Here is a 22,614-nt window from a genome sequence, read left to right on the forward strand (position 1 = left end):
AAAGACAAGATCGCGATTTTTCGAGGTTGCGATACCTCAAAAGAGTGTGAAAAGGTCCCGATATTTGTCACCAGCTAACTACCACCTCCCAGAGGCATGGTCGAGATTTTTCGGAATTGAAATGCTGCAAACGGGTCGCAAAGGTTCCGGTGTTTTTCACGTGCCAGCTACCACCTGCCAGAGGCGTGGTCGCGATTTTTCGAGGTTGCGATGCTTCAAACGGGGTGCAAAGGTCTTGGTGTTCGTCACTTGCCAGCTACCACCTGCCAGAGGCGTGGTCGCGATTTTTCGAGATTGCGATGCTTCAAATGGGGTGCAAAGGTCCTGGTGCTAGTCACCTGCCAACTATCACTTGCCGGAGGCATGTTCGAGATATTTTGAGGTTGCGATGCTTCAAAAGAAGTGCGAAGGTGCCGGTGTTTGTCACCTGGCAGAGGCATGCTCGTGATTTTTCGAGACTGCAAACGGTCGATGCCGATAGCACTAGGCGATTTTTGCCGACATCGGGGTTTAACGCTTTCGCATTAAGACAGAATACGGTTTCATCTCATCAGATGCATCCGTGACGCAAAGGTGCGAGCTGCCTACGCAGTGTTGTTCGCTGTCCGTTAAACGGATTGAAGATTGTCACGGCTCCCCTTCTGCCCATCGCCGCAGGAACCAACGGAAGGCGCGCTGCAGAAGTGACCAACCGACTCCTGCCGTGTGCTCGGCGAGAGCAGGGTGCTTTACCTCGTTCGCGCTCGCTGACCCCCATAGGTCTCTCCAGCGAGCGCACAACGCACGTGCACTGGTCCGTGTATCCCGTTCCGCGACACCGCGCTCACGTGGCGCCAAGCGCTGCCTCTGCTGCTGCCCGCGCGCGCGCCAACTGCTGTCGCGTCCGCCGGCGCCTTGCTCGACCTCTTGGTTCGTTGCTGTGTTCTTCGCTCGTCACGAGACATCGGCCCGCCATTGACGCACCGCCACACCGGAGTACTGACAACACCGCCTACGTCTGGTGATATTGCGCGCAGTCCAGTCGCCGTACATATCACGGAACGACACACGGAATCTATTTATCAGGTAAGGAGGGCCAAGAAAAAAAATATAATGGTTTTGAGGTTTCCCCCAGGCAATGCATGTCTTCCGCGTCGCTGAGGCTGACTGCCGTTCGAGGACAGTGAGATCTACACTGGCTCGTACGTTGGTTTTAGGCTCCCTGATAACTCGCTATCCTTCTTTTTTTTAGTCGCTATGGTAACCCCCAGTAAATCGATCTACTGGTATTTCATTAGAGCAAAGCACTGATTGAGATGACAAAACAGGAGAAAAAAAATGCCTTCTAGCCTGGCCATGCGCAATTTGTCCAATCTTATCTGTACGTGGAAGCTCAAATGTGCAGAACAGGCAGCTGCCTTCATCACCCCCTTTTTCGTTCTCTGCTCAAACCCTGCGTTTTTTTTTTTTTTTTTTTTTTGTATTCGTGCACGCAGGCCAACTGGTTTCACAACATTATTTTCCTTTCTAATGGCGTCACAATAACGGTTTGCATCCAATACTAAAGTAAACAAATAGAGGTGCAAGGTGGCTGTATAGTTGCTGTCGGTCATTGCCTATATCTTTATCTGGCAGCGTATGTCGAAAAACCATGCTTCTAGCTGCGCATCCCTTTTTTTGTTGTTCCGTTCCCCACGAAAGACCGAGATAGTCCCGCTATCTTACACTGCCCCCCACCCCTGTGCAGCCGCGTGAGCGCACCCACACTCCTCGCCGACCACTTACACCGATTAGATTGTAGAAGACAAGAAAAAGTAAAAAGGACCGCCCGCCTGCATTCTCTTCAACAAGTTTTTTAGCTCGGCCCTTATCTCTCCCACGCATTTCCAGCAGTTTAACAAAGGCACGCGCACAGACGCCTCGCATCTGGCGTCGCACCGGTATCTCCGCAGGCGCTGCGCCAAAAACCAAAGGTATGGAGACACACCGTTGCTGCTCAAGGGGGGCGGTGAATTGCTCGCTTCAGGTTGCCTGCGTTCGTGCTTAGCGTCGCCGATTCGAGCTCGTCGCGGTCGCCTACCTGAACGGATCGCATACCTAATCGCGTGTTTAAACCGCATATACGTGCGCTGGAGACTCCAAATGACGACGCGCCGCATCGACATCAGCCCTCTCGCGAGTCTTCGCTCTGTCATGGCACGCCTAGACAGAGGCACAGTGCTCAGGTCATCCGCTGAATGCCGAAAAAAAAAAAAAATGAAGGTAGCGTCGTCTGTCAAGGCCAACACTGTGTCGTACTCGCATTTCTAATGGCATGCCAAACTAGATTCGGCCCTTATGTTTTCTTTTTGGTCTCGTTTAGACACGCCTGTGCAACTGTAGTACGTGCAGACGAAACGTGTCACGTGACCATGCCTCTCTCATGCGAACCGGCCTTCGTGAGGTTGAGTTAGAGAAAAACAAAGAGAGAGCCATGAACAGGTCCGCGACGGCATCATCCGCCGTCATAAATGGGCAAGGCCACACGCTTATACACCGGTGTGGACGCGAAGATCATTTCGCACGCACGTGTTCAGGCGGAAATGCGGTTACACTTGCTGCTTCTGATTATATTTATTTTTCCGTCTCTGGAGTTTTTAGTTTTCCTGGAAGGGAAGTTCTCCACCCGCGCGATGCGCCCGTAGTGTTTCAGGTTACGCAAGAACCTGGCGGAGCCGGCGTAACATCCAGCGCTCCGGCCAAGCGTGCCGCCCCCAAGCGCGCAACGCTCAGAACGCTAACTGGGTCGGGCTTGGCCCGCTTTGCGACCATTGAGGAAAGGAAATGAAAACACAGGCTGCAAACAAAGTAAGGCGCACTGCTGTCATGGTTCAGTTCGCCGTCAGATAGCCCCAGATGGCGGCTTAATTACCAGCACGCCACATGACACCGCAGTGCGGTACATACGCCAGAGCGCAAGCTCAGGCTTTCCAGGACGCGCTGTGCGAAAGTAATTACGTTTAGAAGGGCCCCATCATAACAAGCGTTCATGTTGTTTGAGTACACGTTTGGCCAGCGGCGATGAAAGGTGTGTCGCTATCGCGTAGAGCTGCATAATGGTTCATGCTCGCCTAACAAGCCCGGTCAACAGGTGGTTTATAAGCAATGTCGATGTCAAAACAACGACCATCTAGTGCCGCAATCAATGCCATCAACATTTTGAATATTTCGCGCCTTTTGGCTCCGTCTACGCGCTTGGAGCGCGAAGGTTGAAATCGTCTGCTGGCTGACGGCGCTGTCTCTATTCGACGCACTCCAGCCTTCGGCTACAACTCGGCGCCACCTGTGTCTGCAACTGACTTTAACACGCCGTACGCCGGCGCTCCGTTAGGCGAGGACTGTCCATAATGGAGGTGCTATCCATCCTATGTGATCATCTTTTTGAGCCAGTGCATGATAGGTGTGTAGAATGTAGCTTCGATGTTCGCAATGCTCGCATCGATGTTCGCGATGTTCATTCAGATCGGCGAAGCTCGATGCGTCTTATGACACCGACACCACTGTGAAAACTCACGCAGCTTGCATCCGGGAGAAAAACAAGAAGCTTTTGTGAGAAGGAACGCACGGCAACCTTTTCCTCAGTTCGCTTCGCTGAGCACGGCCATAACACGGCGCTTCACAACTGTTGGCGCCCTTCTACATCGCCTAAATCCAACCTAAACCTATTTACATCGCTCGCACTTCTTTGAGCTGCCGAAAATATTAAATAAATAAAAACTCGAAAACGTGCATGCTTGCTTGATGTTACTTTGTGCGAACGTTATTTATAACGTTAAATTTACAATTTATGTGCATGCATGTTTTTGCATCGGAAGCCTTCAAACACCTTTCTGAGATAGCGGTAGCTTTCATAAGTGGCGCGCATTGATCCTTACCCATGAAGCTTTGCACGTCAAGCGACCGCAGCGCCGCTGCTCCCGCCACCTGCCTCGCTCGCTGTTGAGCCCATCAGGACGTCCACACAGGAAAAAAAGAAAGTAGAAAGGGCGAAGAAAGCAACGCAAGACAGAAAGACGCGTAACGACGACTGCGTATCGCTTGTGTGGCAGTGATGTTTGCGCTGTAACTTGTTTGGTTCGCCTCCTTCGAAACGGCGGGGCGAATTAATTGCCGCTGCGGCCGGAAAATGTGCCCGTGGTGAGACGTTTTGATTCCCGCGCGGGAGCCGGAGGATAGCGTTGATCCGACCGCAATGGCAGAGGTGAGTGGAATCGGCGCCGCGTCCGCTGCCGAAGCACTTCTCTATCACATGTTGGTCGCTCGGTGTTGTTCGTAAGCGTTTTAATGCCAGAACGCTTGAGAGCGAATCGTTACGTATTGCCTCTCTCTTCGCGGTTTGCCTTTGGAATCCAGTAATCTGGTTCCCGTAGGAACATGCTCAGCGTTACGGCACTTCACTGCAGCTTGCTGCAATCGCTGTGTGCCTGTTTAGCGCTCCCGACGTTTTTTCCTGATTCAGCAGTTTTTAGTGTATGTATATACAATTAGATGTTTACGTAAGTATAGCTGGACTCGCCGCTAGTAGAAACTAGATCCGTCTCTTGGGGGTGTAGTGGCCCCGGTGCGCATCGGAAATCGCGTTTCTTAGCGAAGCCGAAAGTACGAAGGGATCGCGCTTTATAAATATACTTAACCGATGTTGGTCGTCATGCGGCTGTGTTAGATGGTTTCTACTGTTCTAATCTCTGCGGACGTCCTCGAAGCCGCTTCAACAACGAATAGCACTCTGTCTCGTTTTCTTGCGGGCCGAGCGCACACCATGCGATGCTGCTCGGTTGTCGACCGCACGGCTTCATAAGAGCTCATGTCGCACCGATCAATAGTCTGTCGCCGCTCCAGATCTGCTGTGGGTTTTAGATGTGTCGTGGCGCAAAGGGCCATAGGCGACATGCGTCTTGCCGTGCTGTGAATGAAGCGCGTGGATACACAGTACATTTGCCTAGAAACGTTCTGCTCTAGTTTTGAGCGCACATGGATTGATGTAATTTGAGAGTACCGAAAGCTGCTGTTATCAACGTTACTAGCTGTTTTTCAGCTTACGTGCTTGCCATTGCCAGAAACTTGTCGGACACGTGACGCTATATGCTTTTCAAACAGTAGGAAAACGCGATGATGCGCATGATCACCTTTCAAATAAGCAGCTGATATTTTTCGGATAACGTACGGCGCGATGAATTCTGATCAGAGGGTTGTTTCATGCAGTTTTGAGCTATCTACAGATGAAAGCACATGTGGGCAGCGATTGTCTTCGCAATTACGAGCTGCACATTCTGAAATGTTGGTAAAATGATGCATTTTATTGATGCGGTAATAGGGCAAGTAAATTACTTTCGGTCTGCCGCTTGACACAGAAACAGAAGTCGGTAGGATGTCTGCGAGACTGCGACCGCAAAGCACACTTACCTTAAGGAAGCCGCTTGATGCAGGAAAAACGTGAGCAAAATTCGAAATATAATGTCTGCTGCTCGTGAAAACCGGTGGTAGCGGTCGCTTTCGACCTGATGGAGATAGCTGTCCTCCAGATGCTTCCATTTTTTTATTACTTTTTTTTTTTGCTCCTCTGTCTGAAGCACTTATTATATGGTGGATAAAATCTTTGTGGAAAAAATAAACTGCAATGAAAGCGATCCTTTACCTGCGTTCGCGAAGTTGAAAACTGGAAGAATCGAGGGACCGTGGGCAGGTACTCGTACGTTCTCACTGACATTGCGATGCACACGGCCTTTCCCGTTGGTTTTCATAGCTGTGCGCGTATGGCACGCGCAGTTCTTTCATCCTACTACGTCCTGCTGTGCGTGAGACGGCACACCTTTCCCTCCTGCCGTCCAGACAGGCCGCGCGGTAACTTGCGCACCGCGCCTCGCACGTCGTATTGTTCGTCGCTCGTGCGGCGTCGCACATCTTATTTTTCGAGCTGATGTTTTTCTTTTGCGTTTGCTTGTTTAAAACCAGCGCCTGATCGTGCTTTTGCGGGCTCATTTCATGTTCCTCCCGTCCATTTATTTTTCCTCCTCATCTGTAATGTTTAGGAGGAGGGAACGCGCGAGTGTTTGCTGCGTGGAAGGACAGAAACGGCGGGTCCTTCGAATGTGGGTCAGGAGTGCCTGCAGTTCGCCCTCTCCGAAGCTGCTGCGAGAAGGGGGGGGACCCGAAATGGATGTGGAGGAGAGGCATCTGGATGGGATGGGAACACGGTTGTGAAATGAAAGGGCTGGAGCGAAGGGTGTGCGTGTTTATTTTGGTGGTGGCGGGGAGGAGCGTGTTTCCTTTTCTGATTGGCGAGGAGGACACCCCCTTGAGAGAACAGGAAAACGCTCCTCCACAGAAGCTTGAGAGCAGTGGCTACACCACTCCACTTTGGAGGCAGCAAGTGTCTCATAGGATGTTTGTGTGAATTGTGCCCCTGTGTGGGGTCTGCGGCCTTGGATTGTACTGTGCCTGATGTGTCAGAGGGTAGCAGTGCAGGTGCAAATTGTGACGTGCTAGTTGTGCGTGTGTCTTCATGTAGTAGACGGTGTGTTTGAATTTGCTTAATTGCTTTCAACTGAACTTTCTCAATGTCCAGGGTCACAGGCTTGATACTGGGCAGCAGAGGAGCTCCAAGATCGCTCGTTTCATTCCAAGACCACAGCGGGTTGTCCCCAAGAAACTAGAAGATTTCACAGGACTGCTCCCAAAAGCCACATCAAGCTTGCCTTTGGCACCAGAACCGCATCCACCGGCAGCAACTAGTGCAGTGAATCAAGGTGCAGTGGTGACACCTGTTGATGATACTTTGAGGAGAACTCACAAGCATCTGAGGATTGGTGATCATGTGTCTATAGGAGAATTGAAATATGGTGTGCTTCGGTATTATGGGGAGACACACTTTGCTGAGGGTATCCTGTGTGGTGTTGAGCTTGACGATGCAGCTGGAGGGAAGCACAGCGGCACTGTCGACGGTGTAGCTTACTTCACATGCCGTCCAAACCATGGCATATTTGTCCCTGAGTCGAAGGTGAAACTGCGGGTCCAGCAATCTGTACCAACGTTACCTGAGTTACCAGCATCTCCGCAGACAGAGAATGACCAGCCAGCTGTCAAACCAAAAAGTGCATCATTGCTGTCGCGTCTCCCAAAGCTTGGGTTCTCAAGCAGGCCTTCAAGGTCAAAGCAGAAGGAAGCAGAAACTGCTGATGAAACATGTGATGTAAGCAGTTATACTGCGAGCTTCAAAACTGAGCCTGCTTTATATCCGTCAGAGCATGCTCCGCTCTGGAGGGACGCTGCTGCTATTGGTTCCCCTGACAGTGACTCCGATGAATATGATCGTCGAGACTCGTCAGTGCATAACCGGGTGAGCCCAGAGGTTCTTCAGGAGCTTCGTTCTGCGCTGATGAGTGAACTGCCACCACAGCAACCAGCACCTGACCCAAGCACAGTTTCGAAAAATGGTCTTTCACCTATTCACGAAAACACTGATGAATTCGAAAACAAGTGTGTTAAACAGGCACTTTCACAGAGCCCTGAAGGGGCTGTTGGAGGTGTAGATTTCCTGTCACCGATTGCTGAAATCATGGATGAGGTGGATGACGCTTCAAAGCAGGAAAGTCTAGGAATTCTGACAGATGGTGCCATGAGAGATGTCACAGTTTCTGTCGATGGACAATCGCACCAAGGCGTTCTTCCCAATTCGTTTTCGATAGACGATGTGGCGGAGATCATGGATGAAGAGCAGCTGGATGATGAGGAGCCTACCACTTCATCTGCAAGTTACAAGGCAAGCAGCCCGCTCATGGATGAGAACATTCCTATGATAAGCAGTAACGTACTGAGAATACTGCAGTATAACTTTCCTGACCAAGTAGACTACCTCAACACGGTGATGGCCCGCAGTGGAGCCATCATCACTAATGAGCCCCCTCCACTTAGCCGCACCATTTCGGAGACGTCCCCCTCCGTGGCCGGGGATCTGAACTCTGATGAATCGGGTGCCAAACGGACAACTGACAGCCTTGAGTGCTCATCTGGGTTTGCGACCAGCATTGGTTCTGTGGAGTGCGAACTTCCGAGCGCAGCAGACGCGCTGACCGCAGTCAACCTGAGCAGCCTGCAGGGTGAGGATGGCGCGAGGCCCAAGCGACCCACATCAGCGTACACCGTGCGCAGCACAGACACTGGCTTCCAAGGGGACTCCGAGGTTGAGAACCAGAGTGAAGCAGGAACGGCGGTGAGCCCGTGTGAAGACAAGATGATGCGGTGGTCCACCTGCAGCAGCCAAGATAGTGGCGCCGTCTCCGAGTCGGAATTTCAGAGACGAAATCTCCATCCGGACTGCTGCCCGGACTGCGGCCGTGTCCCCTCGCCCGCTGGGAAGCGCCTGCCATCCCTTCGTCTGCAGGCGCCAGTCTCCAAGGATCCCATGTTGGACGGGAAGCAAGATGAAGCAGCTGCAGTACCTGAACAGCCTGCTAACGAAGCAGTACAAGAAACTGTTTCCTGTGAAAAGCAGGCAGCCCACGAAGCGGGCAGCAGTCCGGATGCCTTCCCAGCTGAGGTGGTGGATGAAGGCCAAGCCAGTGGGGCTGTGGAATCTGAAGTGAAGGATGCTGATCACACTGATATTGAGAAGCCAACAGCAACAGCAGAAGAGGCTAAGCCTGCCAGCCCAGAGAAATTAAGCAAATCTGAAAAAAGCACTGCAAAGAGGACCCCGATTTCTTACCCAAAGCCACCACCAAAAGTGGTGGTCTCTAAAGTCAGGGCAATGATAGAAGCAAGCAAAGCAGAGGGTGAAGAGGTAGCAAAGAAAATTGTCAGGCAGCCGAAAAAGGGCCGGTGGGATGATGTCACTTCAAAGCTGGCTGCCAGCATGGCTGACGACAAGGCAAAGCCAAAGGTAAGCACATTTGCCCTGTCTCATTAAACATGTATATCCACACAGGTTGAATTCAGACATCTGCTAAAGTTTGTTATGCTACTTGGAAATTCATAAAAAAATAATAGTAGAAGTTGCAGAGCCAATATGGCAGGCCAAGCACATTAATCAGCTGTTGTAGTTTTGTTTTGTCATTTAACCGCTGAAATGCTTGTTTCTTCACACAATGCAATGCAAAAGCTTTATGATTTCTAAAGTGAGTCGAAATCACATCACAAGCTTTTTTGCTCCTCGCTGTCCTTCTCTTCCCTTCCTCCTCACTGTCATTGCATTTCATAATGTCAGTGTTGTCTGCGTTTTATATTACAAATCCACCAGCTGGTTTCTATGGCAACCACCCACAGGCTTCGCATTCTTCTGCCTGCATAAGAACCTCCTTCGTCCATGGTAGCCACCATCTGGGCATTTTCCGTGGCAGCCGTCTGCCGCTGGGGCAGATAGTTTATATTTGATTCACCCACACTTTCAGTTTAATTCACTTGATTCAGTGAATTAATTTAATTCGTTTTGTAATTAAGGTCTTGTGGCTCATACTGTAGATTCATGGCTATCTGTGACTACACTATTCCTATAACAGCTTTCACTGTAAGAGTAATTGCAGCTGCAATTACAGCTCCAATTGCAGTCGCAAGACAAGCGTTTTGTGGAATTTGTCTGGTAGTCAGAAGAAATGAGTTATAAGGCAGAAAAGCAAACAAAAAATTGACCTGTACTTTTCAGCTTTGCTATATGTAAGATACTTGACTTTAAAAATATGAACATGATGAATGGGAAAATTTTTTGCTATGCCAAGTCGTGCATTAGACACTTTGGGGCAAGTGTTAGCTATCATTAACAGGTTCATTTAATTTATCAGTTTTTCTTGATTTTGCTGCAAACACTTTCTACTGTGGTAATCAAATATGGTGGCACTCTTTTTTACTTTGCTTCTTTAGCGGATGCCAGTGAGGATGCATGACAGGTTGGCATCGTGATTCATCTGGCATGATGAAAACCTTACTGTTGTGAGCAAATTTTTATACTTAGCCCATGGGTCTTCTGAAGGCTTGTATGGAGGACCTGATTTTTGAGAATTGCTTGCAATGCTTGATAAAATTATGAAGGAAATTCTCACTACTTGAGACCTGATCCTGCTATGCTTTCAATGTTATTGCATGGCATAAATTATTGCCTACAGGGTATTGTGAAACCACAGGATGCTATAGGCATAAAGTATTGAGGTTGTGATAGAAGACTAAAATGCAGTCCACACTATACCAGCATACTCGACTCTTTAGGATTATGAAGTGAACATTAAATAGTGCAACGGTTGTTGGACACGTGTTTTTAGTGCAAACGTTTGCAACACCGTTTTCCAGATGGAGCACAAGAAAGGTGTACTGAAGAACATTATTTTACACACCTTCTACCTAACAAGTGCCTTAATATATGGCAGTTATTGCTTGCTGTTATAATATCTCCTTTTATTCGAGTCATTTGTTGTTTTGTTGCTTTGAACTTTTGCCTCATTTCTTCAACAGCAGTGGAAATGCTGATGGGATGGATTCTAAGAGGTGGTAATGCATCAGGGATGGCAGAGAGGGACTCGCAGGTGTAGTGTGGTCACAGCTGTTTCAGGATCAGGGTTACGTGGATGTCAGTAGGAGAGGCCTTTGTCCTGCTCTGGATAAAGTTAGGCTCTCGGTGACGACGCTGCCTTCTCTTCACTATTCAGGTTAAGGAAGTGAAGAGCAAGGTCTTCACTAACCTGGAGGGGGCGAAACAGCAGACTGTCCGACCCAATGCCTTGCCACCCACGCTGCGAAAACCTACACGCTGCAGCACGTCTTCGAGGGGCAGTGTGCGAACCGAGGCTGACGACGCAACGCCAACGAGCGAACGCCACCAGGATTCACCGTAAGATCAAGCTGTGTTTCATAAGGCTATGTGGGGGAACTGGATGATTCATCTGGCAACAACCTTAAATGAGTTAGAATTCATGACTTATGCTCTTGCAGTGCTGTTCTTGCTGGTTACTTTTGCTAATAACACATCCACTTATCTAATTGTAAGCTGTGGACACGAGATTTGAAAAGCAGGAAGGCAAATGTCGAATTTTTTGCAGGATTTCAGACCATGACCCAACAAATTTCTCGTATTGCACTTTGAAATGAAAAGGGGTGAATATGGTGGCAACGTTTGGAGCAACTTGGCCCTGTTTTCACAGTGCTTTTTCTTCGTCTCACTTTGTCAAATAAATTAGTAGGGAAGTGGGGTGTAGGTTGGTGGGGCAGTGCGATTTTCCCATAAAAAAATCCTTTTTCAATGGAGAGATGTCGTGCCACTACCAGTTCCCAAAATTCCTGCTCCTAGAAGTAGTTCCAGTGATTATAAAGTATGAACACCTCTGCCTCACTGAACTAAGTCTGGGATCCTGGGATGTGTTATCGCTTTCTTACCGCTTTGTATTCATTTTCATATTTCCATGCTGAATAAGAAAACAGTGGCTTCCATCACTATACCTGAGATGCTTTCTTACCTTGCAACCCTTCACTTGTGTTGTCTTATTGTGAAACTTAGACAATGTGAAATGAAGAGTCCTGGTTCAGTAAATTATTAAATTACGTTGGCTTCTTTTGGAATGGAATTTAAATCCGCCTTTTTCACAAGGCCGCTCTGCATATGCGTGCCTCTCCCCTGGTTGAAAACAAACCACTAACCCAAGCTGCGCGTGTGCAGTTCTTGGCCTCCGCGATCGGCGCAGCCGTAGCCAATCTCGGAAGTCATGTGTAGTTAATATTCGGGACAGGTGTATGCCAGATGGCGGTAGCTGTCAAGAACACACACAGTCATTTCGCTAATGGCTGCATCTCCCAAGGACGTTTTCAACCAGTAGCAGATGAATTTTCAACCACTCCCAGAGGGCACCACATTTTGTGAAAAAGGCGGATTCAAATGACATTGAGCAGTAAGCCAGGTTGCTCTGCTGAACTTGCAGTTGCAACTGCCTTGCTTTATTTACTTGGCCGAATCCATTCCAAAGGAAGGAATCCAAATCATGGTTTCTATTTACATTTTAGAGCACTAAGGTGATTTGTAGGCATGAGGTTGAGTTTTGTAGACAAGGTTTATTAATGCGTAAGCATTGTATGGCTATGTCAACAGTTTCGCATCGCCAGAATTTGTCATCACAATTGATTACTTTCGAACAAAAGGAGTTATAAGAATGGTTGCATTAGATAGAGGAAAAAATCTCGCTGGGGAAAAAAATTTGATGCATGTGGGTTAGTTAGGTAATTAATTAGAGCCAATTAAGTCGATCAGACATCGAAATAGCTGGAAGGGGTAGTGGCGACGTCCAAATGGGGTCACATGGTACTCGACTTCCGGTGACATAGGCCTAACTACCGGTGGCAGAAAATCTGAAATGTTTGATCGTGAATGAGCGGGAAAGGGCATGATTTGCATGCACAAATGGTGGGAATAGTTCGAAAGTGCTTAAAGAGAGGTAATCAACCAACTACAATCTGAAAAATTCGGAGAGCACTGCAGAATCTGAAGTGGAGAAATTCGAAAGCCTGAGCTTTTGCTGCTGCACATGGTACATTGTGCACACCTTGAACACAACCAGGGTTTCAGTTTCGTTGAACGTATCAAAGTTCACTGATGCTCTATAATTGGTTTACAGGAAAGGAAAGGCACAGTATCTGTCTCGTGGAATCCCACCAACACAGCAACGCCCAGGCTTACGCATTTCTCCAGTGCAGATTCTGCGGTGTTCTCGGAAATTTTTCTCTTTCTTCTGGCTTCTTGTGTAAAAGTCCTTTCTACTGACGTTATGGACCCTTTGCAGAACTCTGGAAGTCAGCTTCTTAGCACAGCGCGGGCAAACCTATTTTGGGGGCAGAAATAAGGTGCAGCACAGGAGACGTCTCTTGTGACAGTAATGGCCGCGTCTGTTTTTTGCAACCCTCTGCCTTTTGTTGTTGTCGCGATTAACGGATTAAGGTCTCCCCTACCTGGCAGGTACCATTCATACCCTCCTCTCTCACTTTTCACTAGGGAAGGAATGATACTTGTCAAGGTTCGTGCATGACATTAGGCTTGGTATAGAAGTATTCTGCGCTGTACTCAACTTCTACCCCAATGACTGGCTGCGCCGTCACGGTAAAGGGGTTTTTGCTATGCAGGAAAGCTGACTTCGAGTTTTGTAAAGGGTAAGAGATGTCTTGAGTATCATCATTTTTATAAATATTTCATGTTCTGTCAATCTTTCTATTCTGCATGTTTTTCAGAGCTGGAGATTCCTCCAAAGATGACACAGCTGACAGCACCACCACAGCCCACGAGAGTACCATTATGAGAGGTACTCTGCCTTGTGCAATATTTCCTTAAGTGCTTTATCTTCTCACAAATTTTTGAGTAGTTAGCTGTGTGCTTCCTGATGTGTTAGCTGGGCTGATCAGGCTTAAATTAATGAGAAATTTTAATTCAATTTGTAGTAGCTCTATATATATATAGAGCTGTGTGCTTTCTGATGTTCTTTTTTTCCCTTTCGTTAGAGGTAAGACTTAAGATTAGGGGTGGCTCCTTTGCTTGAAGTCTCAGGTTTTGTTCTATTAGTGCTTTATTGCAGCAAAGTATTGGGAAACAATGGCAGTTATTTTGTATTGTTAGTTGGTATTATCGGACAGTCACTGAAGTAAAAGGCCGATTTTAGTGGTGTTGTAATGAGACATTACAGTAATTTAATCTTTGCTTGCATGGCTCAAGACTAATGCCCTTTACTTTTTGCGTCCTGCCGCGGTAGTGTACTGGTTAGGGCGCTCCACTACTGTGCCCAAGGACGCAGGATTGAATCCCGACTGTCGCAGCCGCTTTTCGATAGAGGTGAAGAGCAAGGCGCCTGTGTACTGTGCGATGTCAGTGCACATTAAAGAACCCCTGTAGGTTGAAATTTCCGGAGCCCTCCACAAAGGCGTGTCTCATAGCCCGAGTTACTTTGGGACATTAAACCCCATTAACTAACCAATCAACCTTACTTCTTGCGGCATAAAATTTTAAATTCTGCACGTTGAGAACAAAGGAAGAGACGAAATTCCACGGCTGACTTGAAGTAATGCTTTATAATGTACTTCACGTTATATCCAGAACCATGGTATGAACATAGAGGGAATTCTTTGTGGTTAACTTCTCTGCATTTTCTGTCAAAACACTTCTATATGGACCATTAGCCATCCTAGCTCTTTCCCGAGTTTTGCACCCTCACTACCTGTGTCCACATCGCACTTGCCTCGGTTGGAAGGAATTACTCCTCTCCACATTTGGGAGAGAGGGGAAGACTATAGGTGGTCTAGTAGCGTGGGCATCCGTCTCGGCTGCAGAAAATAGTTGGTTCAGGACCAGCGCTGGACAAGGATAGTTACAAGTATTTGTCAGCCCTGCACCCATCTTTCTCAGAGATGCGTGCTTGGCAAAAGCTCTGCCAACCACGCTGTGCTCTTTCAGGGACAAAACCAGCTCTGAACACTTCAGTTGCAATGGTGGTTTATGCTAACATATTCATACAGGGGTTGAAGTTCGTGTGCTACAACCTGGACGTCCCAACAGACGTCCAGGTTGACTGTTATTGCTGTTAGCATTCTTTCGAAACAACTTCACTTGAGAGTATCACTTCAGTCTCTGTGCAAGCCTGAATTCGCCTGTGGCTGTCTAAGAAAAAAGCAGGACATGTCTGTGATAAATATTTTGCTGTCGCACCACGACTAACGCTAAAGTATTCGTAACCACCATGTAAGTATTTCTTTTTTCTTTAGCTTGTCAAAGTAGCTAAACTGACCCTTGTCACCAGTCTTGAAAGCCTTCAGCAGAAACGAGCTTATTAATTATCATGGGGCACGCAGTTTACAAGTGCCAAAGAGGAGTTAGATGGTTATGGATAAATAAAGGGGGTGCAGTCATTGAATTTTTAAGAATTTGGCCATTGAAAAAGCTGAGTGAAGTAGAGACACGACTGCAGTACTGGGCAGTCTGAAACAAACGCCTAGCGGCGGCACGGCGGTGCTGGGAACTTCTGCTGCATGAGGGGCTGCTGGCATTAAAGTATCGGGGGCTTGGCTTCACTTGATTGTGCCACATGCATCTGAAGCAGAGCCTCTTAAATATAAGGCTCACATATGTGTCGCTTGTGTAATTTAACATACCATTTGCATTTGTAACTGATGTTCATTACAATATAATCAAAAACACAAATGTGTTTATTACTACTCATATCTTCAAGACTGTGCTTCACTTTCATGAAATCTTGCACAAAGCTCAGACAGTGGCTGTAAAAAATGAGTATTATCGTTGCACAAAGTGTTTAGCCCATCTTGCTTGCCTCCTCGGTTAGTCCCTTCAATTGGCCAGTCAGATTTTCCTTGTCCATTGCCAGTTCGACGTTTTGCTCCTCTCCTCCTGATCTGTCTTTGCTTCAGCAAGTATGCCAGCAAGGTCATTGTCACTGCAATTGGCGCAAACTTCAAACAAAGAGTTCAGTCTGCTCTTCTGTAACGGAGGGTTAACATTCGGAGGAGACTACAAGTGGGTGCTCTGCAGGGTGAGATGGCTGTCAAGCTGGGTAAGGGCGCTTCATACCTAGAGCTGCTAATAATAATATTTGGTTGACAGGAAAGGAAAGGCGCAGTATCTGTCACACATTTTTTGCTGTGGACAACTTGAGCCGCGTTGTAAGAAAGGTGGGAAGGTGGGAGTAAAAGGGGAAAGAGAGAGAGAGGTGCTGTAGTTAGGAGGGCTGTGGTGGAGAATCACTCACGACACATGTGCTCAGTTACGTAGCTTCCTCACTTGTACGTACATAGTTTGTTTACTTACAAGACAATCAAAAGAGTGCTTAACGAGTCAGTGCACGCGTGTTGACTGAATGTACATATTTGCTGGTGCATGGTGCGTCTGTCACAATGCTGGCATTAAGCTCCCTGACAGAGTTAACGATGATGATCCCTGTTGCACTGCCTCATCATGTCACTCTTCTTCGCGCACATGGAGCTCACTCACAGAAAACTAGAGGCCTTAGTAGTGGCTTATGGTTGGGAATACAGTATCCAGGATTTATTCAGTTTATGCACATTTCACTTCACTTCCTGTGCTGTTTTTCGAAGTGCTTTTCATTCCTTGGAGCACAGGCAAACACATTGTTCTATGGCCTCCATATCACCATGTTAAGGTGGGTGCTGCTGCATTGCATAGAGTCCCCTGTATCTGCTCACTAGGTTTTATTCTCTTTTTTTTTTTTTGGCAAAGTAAATGGCTTCTCATGTTTAGGATCATGAGTGATACATGCCAGGATGTCTTTAGTATTTATGATTTCGCCCATTGGCAATGTCTGTTGGCAGCATCAAACCGCCCCGTTGATTTCATCTGATGCGGTCGTCATCAGTTGCGTTAGCCCTGGTCTATTTTTTTAAGTAGCAAGTATTTCAGTGCAACTGCTTGAGCAACTCTCCTGCAAAAGAAACAAAAATTATGGGGGACACCTAAGGTCTACCTGTGAGGGTATGTTGCGACAGCATAGGCTACCAGCCGACTTATAGCCTCTCTTTAACCAAGCCGTATGAACTTGCCTGCATGGCCTAGGGGTAACATGAATGCCCTGAGCCCAATGGGAATTTCACACATCTGAGTCATGTCATTGTATATGCTTTCTGAGGCGTTTGTAAAGTTGTTTATGCCCACCGTGATGGGGCTCAGTGAACGCATAGGGCATCCAGCTGCCAAGCATGGCATCGTGGATTCGATGTTGGCCACATTTGGTCACATGGGAAAATGCTTCCATACCAACATTTTATGCATCTTGCAAAGATCCTCTTGGGGTCAGAACTAGTCCAGAGCTTTCGTTTCTGACGTACCTCAAAGTATGCAGTGTTTGCCTGTTTCTGGCAAAGGCACTTTAGCTCGCGTTTACATTTTGTGACGGGCAAGGATCCAGCAAACGTTATTACAGGATTGTTGAACAGGGCAATGTAGAGTTGTTCTTGAGGAAGAAGTGAGATGTGCGTTTAGTGTTGCTAGCAGCCTGCATGTTATTAGTTGAAGTCTGCTGCAAGTTAGAGATAATGCACAAAGCAGCGTCGGACACACTTTAGGTTATCATTGTTTTAGTTCTGTGGGTGCTTTAGGGAACGACAAAGTAGGGATGGCACAAGCACGTGCACCTTGACTGGCATACAGTGATGTGTGATGTTGTTCATCTCAGAGTTTTCCTTAATTCATTTTTTCTCCTACTGATGTGATTTGCAGTTAAGTGTCATACTATAAAGCTGTGTTTTGTAACAGGAGCACTGTCTCTTTTTTGTTGTGATTTGCAGTTAAGTGTCATACTATAAAGCTGTGTTTTGTAACAGGAGCACTGTCTCTTTTTTGTTGTTGTTGCGATCTTTATTTTTACTCTGGTTTTTGCAATTGTTTCCATCGCCCTAACTTACGAAAGAAATTTGTACAGATTAACCCAAATTAGAATTGTTTGGTGGATGCTACACTAGTGTAGATTTCTTGCTTGAGCTGAGCGATTTCATAATTTTGTCATATATCCAGGGGCTGACGCAGCATCAGTTCATTCTTCAGGGAAGGGAGCGCCATCGGTGAAGTCTGGTGAGAAAGAAATCTTTTGTTCTTCTTTATTTTCCAAGAAAAAGAAATAATATCCCTGTGTGTCCATTGTTCAATTCCTGTAGCACGAGTGACTTTGTGAAATAGTTAGCATGTACAAATGTTTCTTGTTTCACGAGGGTTATGGGCATCAGTGCAGTATTAATGAAGTTTTTCGAAATTTAATGAAACACTTCTCACACGTTCTCGGGACTTCACGACCTTGTGTGCAGTCGCTTCAGACACACTTATTTCATGTCTGAGCTATGGAAGAATCTCGGTGACACGAATCTATTGGGGCTAAAAAAAAGAAAGATATTTGTGTCTACTGAAAAATTTACATCCAAAACAAACAGAATCCGTATGCATAAGTACAGGAAATGTGTCAATGCAATAGCATTTACAAGACTCATTGGGGGAAAAGAAGCGCAGTGCTTCGTGTTGGTGTCCATTATAAAATTTGCTGATTGGTGAATGGGGTGCGGGACATCATGGGACCACATGACCTGTCCGAGTTGGCAGGTGCACTGACAACTGGACAGGACTGTGTGATGGTGAGCTTGGTTGTATGCAGAGGTGCCCAGACAGCTTCGTGTATAAGGTTGTCTGTTGCTGTGGAAAATCTCTACAAATGGAAAGGGCATCATGGAAGTGTAGCAGTAGATAGTGTTATTGGCTGCACGGGCCAAGTACATGCAGCAAGCAAAAATGGCGGAGAAGGCCGAGCAGACTTCATACTTAATTTTGTCGGATTCTCAACATATAATTCAGGCTCCGTTTAGTGCTGACAGTCACTGATTGTGCGTTAATATCATCCGTAGCGGCGTGGGAGAGCGCTCAGAATGTCTGAACGGAAATTTTGCATTTTGCGCATATGTCCAGAAAGTTCTACAAATTCACACAATGTCACACAACTATCATCCCAAAGTTTGTATTAAACATGGTTGCGTCATTGAGATTCTACTTTATTATCTTGTCTATGCCTCTTCGTCAGTATTCCTCATTTTTCTTTGCGTTACTTGAGGTCTGTATGAGCCAGACGAAAGAAAGTTTCATTTAGCTAGGCAGCATGAAAACCTAACTGAGGCTGCCACATGAACATGTTATAGTTTCCATTATTTTATCTAACAGTTCTTATTGCAAGAGTGTTGATGCCCTCATGTCTTAAAAAAATTATCTGCCGACGACGGTATCAATTGTTTGAAGCCTCATGGCCTTGAAAAATCATGAGCATGTCTCTGGCGGGTGGTATAGCCAGCAGCAGGTGACATGGCCGGGTAGTTATTGGTCGATGAGTTGTATAACGTCACAAGACCAGTGGTAATGTAATGTTTGAGTGAGCTGCCAACTTGGGCGGCTCCTTCCATATCGGAGGCTGGGATGAACACACCAGGACCTTTGCAATTGCTTAGAAGGAAATTGCCACAGAAAACGATAAATCGGTAAAACCATGTGGATACATTTTTTTAATAATGCAAAGAAGCACATTAATATCCATGATAACGTGTAATTAGAACTGCATGGTATTGAGGAATGAACGGTCGAACTAGGTACAAAGGCATTTATTGATACTTTCACTTATAAAAATTTAGATTAGCATTTCCTTGTTTAAGATATGAAGCGCTCCTGTTTTATTTCTCGAAGAATTCAGTATTCATTCATGTTGTCCTTAGTGCAGAAGAGATATAGCAATTATATCCGCTACTTTGATGGTAATAGCAAAGTGAGATCGCTTCCTCACTGTTTCCGGATGCATTGCTCCCTTTACACTAGTGTACCGTAGAGAAGCGTTCATGATGGCTGACTTTCACCGGGCTACATACTGTGTTTTCCAGATCTGACCAGCTCATATATGTGTATAGTTGTTCCCAAATTCTTCGGCCCATTGGCCTAAAGGCATTGTGAAGAAATCACTGCATCCCTCCAGGTCATGTTTTCACAAAAAAGGCCCTCTCACTTTAGCTTTGCACTCATGCAGTAAAGCACTGCAGAGAAGCCACCACTCGGAGAGCGCCACTGCTCCCTAGCCCTTTAGCGCTTTCCCAAGCTCTGCCCGCTCATACATTAAAACATGGTTGTTGATCGCTAAATAAATGTATTATACGACCGTAATTTGTGGAAATTTCGAATGTAATACCCGAGCAATCATATTGCCCGGGGACATATTAACGAGGAGAAAAGCTATACCACTAAGGGTTATTCTTACAGCCCGCTATTTTGAACATGCGAACCGAAAAGTCATACCAAACAGGAACTTATCAGTGAGACGTCAGTGTATTCTGAAACGAGCATTATTGTCTCTATTATTTCCTTAAACAGGTAATAACATAATCATGTAGCATGTTGTAGAAAACTAACGTTTGTGCGTATATGCTACATGAATCTGATTCATAACCTGCAAATTTCTTATTGTAGCCTTACTACACACCTTGAGTCGTTTGTACACTAAAATATGGTAATGTGCCATTTTAAATAAGTGGCAGTCACTTGTTTTAAATTCAACTTAATCCTTGGTGCAGCTTTGTTTTCCTTGTTTTTAAGTGGCCTCGGGCACCCTGGCATGTACTGAAACGAGTTACGAGTTCAACTTTGCCGCGGTGGCGCAGTGGTTAGAGAGCTCGACTGCTGTGCCCAAGGATGCAGGATTGAATCCCGGCCGCTTTTTGATGCAGGCAAAAAGCAAGGCGCTTGTGTGCTCTGTGATGTCAGTACACATTAAAGAACCCCTGGGGGTCGAAATTTCCGGAACCCTCCACTACGGCTTTTCTCATAGCCTGAGTTGCTCTGGGACGTTAAAACCCAAACCAAACCAGAGCTCCAGTTCATGACACCTTCATGTTTCCCTCACCATGTGAACTATTAGGCTTGCCTCACAGCCAAAAATTGTAGTCTGTCATGCAGTTAGTGATGGAGTGAAAAATTCTTTTGTGAAGATTGAGCTGCTTGTTATATTTTGGCGAGTAGAATTGCACAAAATGAAACGGGGATAGGACACGAGGATAAGACAGATGGTTATGCATTTTTTTTGTTTTCGTGCATGTCTATCTTTTTCCTGTGTATTTAGTTCCATCATTGAATTAGCTCAACCTGTCTTAATAAAATGCAATAACAACTCATACCGAGCTTTGCTTGTATTTGCATATTTGTGAATGTGCAACTGTGTTTTCACCCCTCTCAGAACGCAAAACAAAGCCACCACCAAAGCGCCCTGACTACCCAAGGCCATGGAACACAAAGCCAGTCACCAAAGGTAGGCCCCATCAGCTTGTGCGCGTCGGATAGGAGGCCTTCATTCATTCCTTATTATGAGGAAAGTTTGACCAGTTCACGACGTCAGACTTCCCGTCAACTTTTGGAGATTGGAGAGCACCAAGCGGCGTGCTGAGCTCCAGCTATTGGTTGAGGTATACTGCCCGCCCTGGCATGGGGTGCATGTTGCATTGACAGCTTTGTTTCAGTAGTTTGCTTTTAGCTTCCAGGGTTTCACATTTTTTTTTTGGCTGTGTGTTCGACATTTGCTACTAGTTTGCCTAGTGCTCGCTTGCAGAAAAGTGAACTTGGCTGTATAATGCTGAGCACGTTAATGTTTGTTACACTTCATTTCCTGCCTCTCCTAGCAAACTGCTTACTTCATTCTCAGGATCATTGAGATTTTGAGGGGTTATAGGGATAGTTGTATCGTATTGCTTACTTCGGGCCAACCTGGAAAAATTCCTACCCTGCTTGCTTTTTGAAATTGTCCGTCAAGCTAGAGGCCCACAGCCGTTCAACATGCTTACGTGCACTGTGTGATGAAATTGGCTTCAAAAAGTTTAACATTGGCAGAAAGCTCGCAGCTGTCACAGTGGGACAGAGACACCCGCTTTTCTGCTGTAGACGTGTGTGCAGGGTTCTTGCGATTGTTAGCTGAAACTTCTAGAGATGAAGCCTACCAGTGTTCGAATGACTCATAATTTTGTTAACCGGCCACACAGCTTGTGCATAACTTGGCCACTGGGTTGCAGCTTTCCCCTTGGGTACAGGTTGTCTGCTCTTAGTGCACATGAGCGCTCTCTCTTCCAAGCGCCATTGCCTCCGATTCGGCCCCGCGTTGAGCAAAGTCTGGTTATGCAAAGCCCCCCTTCGATTCTCTTTGTGCCTGCACCGCTTTGCTTCGATGTGCGGCTGCCTTTGACGCAGTGGCACTTTGAAGAGAGTGTGTTTGTTCTCACTAAGTGCGAACGACCCTGTACATTCATTTTTAGGGGGTATGTATGCCCAATGATAGCCATCTCACGACAGGAATTACACATTATATAAGCACAGTCAACAAATGATTGTGGTAGCAAGTTGATATCCTTGGTTTTATATTAGGTATCTGCTGTGAAAAGCAGCTGTGCATTTTGTTTCTGAGTTAACGTAGTGGTTTTAGTTTTCGAGAAGAGGGAGCTGTGTGACCACGTAAATCCAGCCAGAGTTTTAAAAGCTGCATATCTTAAGACTGCTTCCTCCCTGGAATCAGATAAGGCATTGCCAAGTTAATGGAGGTAGCAAGCACAGATTTGTAGTCACAGCTGGAGCTTGTTTATACATATTTCTTGCTGTGATAGTACTGGCTGCATAAGGAGTCACTAAGATGAAGTCACTGAGATGATTTTCCTTTGCTGTTTTAGAGGGGTAGGGTTACATTCCTTAATTTACACATACAGAAGGTTTTTCTTAGTCTTATATGCAGAACTGGGCTTGCCAAGCTTTCACTGTCATTTTCCGGTGCCAAGGCTTTTGCTCTTGAATTCTATGGAGTTTGATGCCAGAAAAAGTACTCAAAACTTTAGCAAGCCAAACGCTGTCACACATCAGCAAAGAATTTGTTGCTTCATCATCTGCTGTCAACCACAGAACCAGCTCAAGTCTCATGCATGCTTAGTAGATGACAGCGCAGTAAATGGACTGTTTGGCTGGCACATGGGGCTTGTGTCAGTTTTTTTGTGCTCTCTCCCTACTCAAGATCCCATGAAAATCAAAACCCATAATTTTAATGAAAAATAATGCTAATATTGCCTTAGTTCCACAGT

At 46.4% G+C, this 22,614-nt stretch overlaps 1 protein-coding gene across 2 annotated transcripts in view; it reads left to right on the plus strand.

The window, feature by feature from the left end:
- The first annotated feature begins 3,902 nt into the window (after positions 1 to 3,902).
- Positions 3,903 to 22,614, plus strand: part of LOC146191514 (uncharacterized) — a 107,618-nt gene continuing 88,906 nt past the window's right edge. Inside the window, exons 1-6 of one of the 2 annotated variants that reach the window (XM_084602022.1) lie at positions 3,903 to 4,219; positions 6,584 to 8,896; positions 10,650 to 10,831; positions 13,210 to 13,280; positions 17,507 to 17,563; positions 20,739 to 20,810. In XM_084602022.1, the coding sequence (XP_084458148.1) occupies positions 4,211 to 4,219; positions 6,584 to 8,896; positions 10,650 to 10,831; positions 13,210 to 13,280; positions 17,507 to 17,563; positions 20,739 to 20,810 (2,704 nt within the window). In that variant the 5' untranslated portion in view covers positions 3,903 to 4,210. The remainder of the gene's footprint in view (positions 4,220 to 6,583; positions 8,897 to 10,649; positions 10,832 to 13,209; positions 13,281 to 17,506; positions 17,564 to 20,738; positions 20,811 to 22,614) is intronic. The other variant, XM_084602024.1, reaches the window with a different exon arrangement.

Source organism: Amblyomma maculatum, chromosome 4 (genome assembly GCF_055883805.1).
Source record: "Amblyomma maculatum isolate TAMU_Amacu chromosome 4, ASM5588380v1, whole genome shotgun sequence".
Lineage (NCBI taxonomy): Eukaryota > Metazoa > Arthropoda > Arachnida > Ixodida > Ixodidae > Amblyomma > Amblyomma maculatum.